The following is an 8034-nucleotide window of genomic DNA, read 5'->3' as shown; positions in this document are numbered from 1 at the left end:
AGCGGTTTAGACATTAATGGCTGTGTGTTGAGTTATGTTGAGGGGACAGCACATTTACACTGTTATACAAGCTGTACACTCACTACTTTACATTGCAGAAAAGTGTCATTTCTTCAGTGTTGTCACATAAAAAGATAGAATAAAACATTTATAAAATTGTGAGGGGTGTACTCACTTTTGTGAGATACTGTATGTATATATACATATACATATATATATATATATATATATATATATATATATATATATATATATATATATATATATGCATATATGATATAGGCACATGTGCCAAATGCTTTTTAATTGCAATATATGATTGGGAATTACATCCTGTAATTATAAAACCACTCCCTGAGGAATAAGATGCTAACGTTCAAAGAGGATATAAATTCAGTGAATGGTGGTACTTGTAACAGTTTCTTTCTATCAGGAAAGGAAAACTATGTTTTGGTAAACCAAGGTAAATAGTTTGTTTATTTTTGCTAGCTAGGCCCTTGTAGACTAAGTCCACTTTTAGAAACCCATGATAGTTAAACATAGATACTGTTTTAATTTCAAAGTTACAATTTATAGTCATCTTTGGAAGACGAGAATATGCCCTTAGGAGTGGAGGTGGATTTAATCTGAGCACAAAATGTGTTCACTATAGGATCTAAAAGAGCATGAACCCTATACTGTATATGGGAAACATCAATTTGGTGTGTCACAAATTTGAGTGCGATTTACATAGAAGGATAATGATATAAATGCACATGCTTTACTGTGTTTGGGACATTATAATTTGCTTTCCACAGACTTTATGAACACTGTTAATAAGTTTGAAACAGTTGTGCACTAATTCACTATTTTATGTATGTACAAGATTTTGTTGTTTACTAATTTTCACATAATTTTATGATTTATATGTATGTTTGGAGCAGCATGTTTTTATTTTGATTTTAGTCATGTATTTATATATTTAAATTAGCGCTTAAAGCTTGATTTTTTATTTTTATTTCATATCATACCTTGGGCACAAGATTCAATCTTGTGATTACCCCCTTTAAATTGTTGAGTTTCGTTTTTAGCTAAGGGTATTGTTATTGCTACAACAAACAAAGATATTTTAGACAAGTTTGTGCTTCCAAACCTGTTTTCCAGCATGCTTGTGATCATGTGCATAAAGAAAACCACATAAAGCAGTTTTTAAAAGAGAAGTGTGGGATTTTAAAATAATCAACATACAAACTAACCTAGGTGGATGCAGCATCGGTCCAATGCTACATCTGTCCCCCACCACCTCTAAGACCAAGAACTGAGCAATCAAACACAGCTAATCACTCCCTCTGAACACAGAGTGGTAACGGTCAGTCAACGTTCTGTGCTCTGCTCCTCTAGCGCTCACTGGAGCTCTGGAATGTGAAGGCGGTAGGAGTAGCTGGTTCAGAGCAGAGCCAACTGCCAGGCATCTGAGTGGATCCTGACATTAAAGTTGGGAGTCCTCCAGAGTCTTGACCAGCTGAGTGATGTAAGCCGATAGCGGCCTGTAGCCTGCTGTTAGCTGAAACTTGGTCACAGGAATGCAGAACTAAGTGCACATCTGTGGTGCACTGGAAAAGTATTGCCAAAATTGCTTTGACTTACTTTTCCTTTAACTAGTTTTGTGTGGTCTGTATGGACCATAACTCTTCCATGCTGAGCTAAGGAAATGTTGATTAGCGTGTACCCAGCTTAAATATATTGCTTGGATGTATTACAGGGAGAGAATGAACCCTGTTGAAACCCTGTACCCATGGGCAGTAGTGTAGCCAGTGTCTGGCTAAAGCAAAATTTCTTTATGGATGTAATGATTTTTGATGAATGTGTAACTTGATTCAATTATTTAATGAAATACCTGTCTAGTGATCAGTTATAAAAGAGAAGTTTAGATTATCCCTATATGTAAGATCCAAACATTATATCACCGTATATCACAAGGTACTACGCAGGGAAAATGTAAAACATACCCTATTATTATATATTACAATCATACGTACGTTACTGATTTTCCCCAGACAGAACATTTGCAAGTAGATTTTACAAAGTTTTCAGCTACTGGTAGTCATTGGGGTTAGATCCTGCTAACCCTGCAAACCAAACCACCAATCCCCATCAATAGTATTAGCTGGTTAAGAACAATCATTTTTGACCACTTGACCCTTAAGTGGACATCATATGACGTTCTTAGGTTGAAGTGGAGATACCTTAATGATGCCTGGCAGCTGCAGGCATCGTTAACATATCGTTTTTTCCAGCCGGCGATTCCCTGCAAAGTAAAAGCAATTCTAGCAGCTCGTGCGATCGGGGAGCCGGAGCTAACATCTCTATGATCCTTGGAGGCTGTAAACGACGTTGTGACATTTAAACACTGCCGTTTCTTTTCTGGGAAGCTTGGGATCATTTTTGTTTTTTCTGATCTCAGGCTATCCAGCATAGAGGAGAGATCTGGAGACTTAATAACCCTTAATCCCAGATCTCTCCATAAAGAGGGCTCGTCGTGCCCTATTATTATTACAAGGGATGTTTACATTCCTTGTAATAGGAATAAAAGTGGTCACGAAAAAAAGGTTTTTAAGGGAAATTGGATTTTTTTTTTAAATAAGATAAGCAATAAAATAAATATTTGTTAAAGCGAATGCATACGTAGGTCATGCTTGCATATGTAAACAGCATTCAAACCACACATGTGAGGTATCGCCGCAAACATTGGAGCAAGAGCAATAATTCTAGCATAATATCCCCTCTGTAACTTTAAATTGGTAACCTGTCATTTTTTTTTAGCACATGGAGATTTTAAAGTACCGAAGATTGGCGCCATTCCACAAGCGTGCACAATTTTAAAGCGTGATGTGTTCAGTATCTATTTACTTGGCATAACATCATCTTTCACATTATACAAAAAAAATTGGCTAACTTTAGTGTTTTTTTTTTTAATTCATGAAAAAAAAAATTCCCCAAAAAAATGCATTTAAAAAATTGCTGCACAAATACTGTATGACATAAAAAATTGCAACAAGCACCATTTTATTCCCTAGGGTCTCTGCTAAAAACGAAAAAAATAAAATATATATATATATATAATGTTTAGGGGTATGTGAGTCATTTTCTAGCAGAAAACGCATAAATGTCTGTTATATATTTTTTCTCTCCGTAGAGACTTGTACAGGCTTTCTCTACTCTCCTGACTGCCAATTGTTAAAGTACTTTCCCTGATTTGACCTCTTTGGGGAATTTTCATCCCAATTTAAATAAGATATAACTGTTTGGAAGATATTGTGAACCTATTTGCCAGTAAAATATGGAAAGCATCATTTATATACATCAGCAGCTACTAAGAGTAAGCAAAGTACACAAAGCTAGATTTATACAATGAGTAACTGTTAAAATAATAACTTAATGGAGAATAAGACACATCAGATTGATTTCTACATTATAGCTATTTCCAAAAATGGTGAACCCTTATTTTTGTTATTTGTTACATTTTTACTCCTCTATCTCATTTCTCTGATTTGGAATATGATAATTTTTGTGATCATATTTCTGAATAGTCACCTTCAAAAGCCACTGTATTTTTTCTTACGTAATTTGTCAATTGTAGATGTATTATACATTTCTGTTGCAGTTCCTAAACTGTTAGACATAATTATAACAGGAAATAATAAGGTTTCATTCATAGCTTGTTATACCCAGATGTATTGCTTCACATCCTTGGCTTGCACAGAAATCTGTTTGTTGACAACAATGTCTTATGATAGATATATCGCCATCTGCAGACCATTGCATTATACTCTGATCATGCACAAAAGAATGTGTAATCTGTTGGTGGCAGGTTGTTGGACCTCTGGATTTTCAAATTCTCTCTTTGTTACAATATTTGCATCCCGTTTATTCTTTTGTGGAGCTACAAACCTCAATCAGTTTTTTTGCGACATTAAAACTCTCACAAAGATTTCTTGTGGTGATAAAAAGGAATTTCAAACTATGATATTTATCGAGGCCTTGCTCATGGGATTTTGTCCTTTTGTGCTTATTTTGATGTCCTACACTAAAATAATTTCAAATCTTCTAAAAATGAAGTCTGTAGGCCAAAGAAAGAAAGCTTTCTCCACATGTACCTCACACCTTACTGTCCTGATGCTCTTCTATGGAACATTACTCTGCATGTACATGATACCACCTTCAGAGAACTCGGAGCAGCTGGACCAGGTCTTTTCAGTGTTTTATCTGGCAGTGACTCCAACACTGAATCCTTTGATTTATAGTTTGAGAAATAAAGATATAAATAGTGCTATGATTCATATATCGCTGAGGTCAATGTCATGTATGCAATAAAAAAGGGGAATAAAAATCTGGAAACATCTCACATACTCATCTTGCCAAAATAAATGTGATAATAAGTGGCAACAAAATCAGCAATAATTTCACATGCTACCAAGTTAAAATGTACACTCAAGTTCACCCCTAATATTATACCCTATATAATCCACCCCAACATAAACCAGCCCAAGCTACTGGAACAAAGATGTAAATTCCCCAATTTATGTGGGAAACGGCAACCTGTCTGCACTGGCCCTGGAAGAAGCTGTACTTTTAGAACAACCTCTGAAGTGGTGCTACTTGACTAGTGCACCCGAGATAAGAAACAATGTGTACACTTGGAACCGGCGACCGTGGGCATACCATTTGCAGAACTCCCCTGGATTTCAGCGGATGTAACCCTGACAGAGGCCACACAACATCCTCTGGCTGGAGCTACCCTTAAGGCTGTCAGATTGGTTTTTATCCATATGGATTTCTCCCCTTCTCCTAGTTCTTTAACCCCAGCTTTTGGTATTCCATCCTTTCAATCTGGAGTTAACAAGCCTCAATTTGATGAACGCATTCATCAGGGTTTCTTCCATCTGATGCACTTTTTTCAAGGAAATCGGCTTATGACAAGTCTTGAAATTGCAAGTAACTTTCCCACAAACTGGACTTCCTCCACTGCGTTCAGCTTGGTGCATACCTCCGCACCCTGCCAGGGGGATTTAAGATAAGAGACCTTTTCAGGTTCGAGCAGACCTGCCTTGCAGGGAACTCAATGAGACAATCTTTGTCCCATCTGTATTTTTTGTTGATATTGGCCAATGCTCCACAGAATCTCTCTTTCCTCCAACAATGGGAAAGAGATCTACAAAGTACCTTTTTGCAAACTCAAAAAGATAGAATTGTATTATTTGCTCATAAGTCTTCAGTGGCGAGCAGATATCAAGAAGCAGGGTATAAACTCCTCACTAGGTGGTACCAAACTCCATCAGTGTTACATTGTATATTTCCTCAAATCTCCAATGTCTGTTGGTGCTGTCGGGAATTAGAGGGTATCTTCTGATATATGGTTGAACAAACGGTTAAAGTGTTAACTGGTGTGTCTCTTAAAAGGAAGCCTGTAGCATACTCCATGATACATCCTTATCTGATAAAAGTTTTTTTAGTTTTTTTAAGTGAAAAAGAGGTATAGGAAGTATGCACTATTATCCTAGTAGGGTTTGAAACTTTGGGGTAAAAAATGTATTGAGAATAGCAGTTAGAAAATATACTGTATAGTAGAATTGTATATGTCTTAAATTTTGATATGCAAATAAGCTACACAGTATATTTGCAATATGTCTATATTTTTCTATCCTGCCCAACTAGATGGCGTATTGCTGTCTGCAAAATATTGTGGTTGTTTAGTAAAGTTTTGGTGATATAGTAATGATGTTACTTCTTATATAAATAAAAAATTGGAAAAAAGAATGCCCTTTGATTGAAGATAAGCTATGTTTGGCAATAGCCCAAATGAAACCTGGCCAGTAGTGATGGACAAACTTCCGACGGGACATTTCGCGAACCGCAAACGCGGCCAAAAGTTTGTGAACCGCAAAGTGAGCAGTGGGCCCCATTGACTTTAATGGCAGGCGTACCTTAAAAACCTACAGCTCATATTTTCAGCCACAAAATACTTACTAGATGTGCACACATAGTCCCACCACCTGGACACTGACATAACAAAAGTATTAAGTGAATCTGGGATCGACAATGACAAGCATTCTTTTTTTATCTGTGAAATTTTGACAATTCAGGAGCGCATGAAGGCCATGGAGGAGAGGAAAGGTCAGGGCAGGCTATGAAGGTGGTGCAGGAGATGATCACCCAAACCGTGATAGAGAGCACTGACACCAGCACCGTGATAGAGAGCACTGACACCAGCACCCAGATAGAGAGCACTGACACCAGCACCGAGATAGAGAGCACTGACACCACACCAGCACCGTGATAGAGAGCACTGACACCAGCACTGAGTTAGAGAGCACTGACACCACACCAACACCATGATAGAGAGCACTGAGACCACACCAGCACCGAGATAGAGAGCACTGACATCACACCAGCACCGTGATAGAGAGCACTGACACCAGCACCAAGATAGAGAGCACTGACACCACACCAGCAACGAGATAGAGAGCACTGACACCAGCACCGAGATAGAGAGCACTGACACCACACCAGCAACGTGATAGAGAGCACTGACACCAGCACCGAGTTAGAGAGCACTGACACCGCACCAGCACCGTGATAGAGAGAACTGAGACCACACCAGCACCGAGATAGAGAGCACTGGCACCACACCAGCACCGTGATAGAGAGCACTGATACCAGCACGGAGATAGAGAGCACTGAGACCACACCAGCACCGTGATAGAGAGCACTGACACCACACCAGCACAGTGATAGAGAGCACTTACACCAGCGCCGTGATAGAGAGCACTGACACCAGCACCGTGATAGAGAGCACTGACACCAGCACCAAGATAGAGAGCACTGACACCACACCAGCACCGAGATCGAGAGCACTGACACCACACCAGCACCGAGAGAGAGAGAGCACTGACACCAACACCGAGATAGAGAGCACTGACAGCAGCACTGATACCAGCAACTCGATGCGGGACCCAAAAATATGACACCGCTCAACCTCTTCAAACAGGAGGGTACAGGCATATAGTATGGTGTGCTTTTTTTGTACAAGCAAGTGAGCGAAAGGTAGAAAAAAGGTATGTGTGCTCGATTAAATAAATCGTTAATAGAGTTATGCATATACATGGTCTACTGCTCACATGTGTTGAATTCCTCTGAGATCCATGCCACATTCATTTTTATAAATGTCAGGTAGTCAACACTGTCGTGAGCTAGGCGAGTGCGCTTATCGGTCACAATCCCACCTGCTGCGCTAAACGTCCTTTCCCACCCAGTAGTCCAGGGGTTTATCACTCCTCACAGCGTCCACATCGGCCGTTAACCCGATGTAGTCGGACACCTTACGGTCTAGTATAATATTCTTTCTATATTTGGAAGAAAGTATATTATATGTGTAAAAGGACCTTTGTGGACCTTTGCAGACTGTCCCTCAGTCCCTACACTGATAAAAGACAGCTGCAGAATTGGGCAGCAGTCAAGTATAATATTCTTTCTATATTTGGAAGAAAGTATATTATACGTGTACAACCCTATATTCCGTACACCTATACCAGTCCTTAAAAGGACCTTTGTGGACCTAGTAGCTAGTGATTTGCAGACAGTCCCTCAGTCCCTACACTGATAAAAGACAGCTGCAGAATCGGGCTGCAATCAGCAGCACAGCAGTCAGCAGCAGCGCACCACAACCCTATATATTGTACACCTATATCAGTCCTAAAAGGACCTTTGTGGACCTAGTAGCTAGTGATTTGCAGACTGTCCCTCAGTCCCTACACTGATAAAAGACAGCTGCAGAATCGGGCAGCAGTCAAGTATAATATTCTTTCTATATTTGGAAGAAAGTATATTATACGTGTACAACCCTATATACTGTACACCTATACCAGTCCTTAAAAGGACCTTTGTGGACCTAGTAGCTAGTGATTTTCAGACTGTCCCTCAGTCCCTACACTGACAAAAGACAGCTGCAGAATCGGTCAGCAGTGCACTCAGTAATCACCAGCACCCTATATACTG

The 8034-nt window shown here is 39.3% G+C and overlaps 1 protein-coding gene across 1 annotated transcript; it reads left to right on the top strand.

The window, feature by feature from the left end:
• The first annotated feature begins 422 nt into the window (after nt 1-422).
• Nucleotides 423-6420, top strand: LOC143963596 (olfactory receptor 8H3-like). Its single transcript, XM_077473275.1, has 2 exons — nt 423-463; nt 3176-6420. The coding sequence occupies exon 2, from the start codon at nt 3418-3420 to the stop codon at nt 4351-4353; it is 936 nt and encodes a 311-aa protein (XP_077329401.1). The 5' UTR covers nt 423-463; nt 3176-3417; the 3' UTR covers nt 4354-6420.
• Nucleotides 6421-8034: the final 1614 nt, after the last annotated feature.

Source organism: Lithobates pipiens, unplaced genomic scaffold, assembly GCF_037356315.1.
Source record: "Lithobates pipiens isolate NorthernLeopardFrog02 unplaced genomic scaffold, aLitPip1_a1.2 Scaffold_8, whole genome shotgun sequence".
NCBI lineage: Eukaryota > Metazoa > Chordata > Amphibia > Anura > Ranidae > Lithobates > Lithobates pipiens.
Note: the sequence above shows the minus strand (reverse complement) of the source record. Positions and strands in the feature narration are given on the sequence as shown.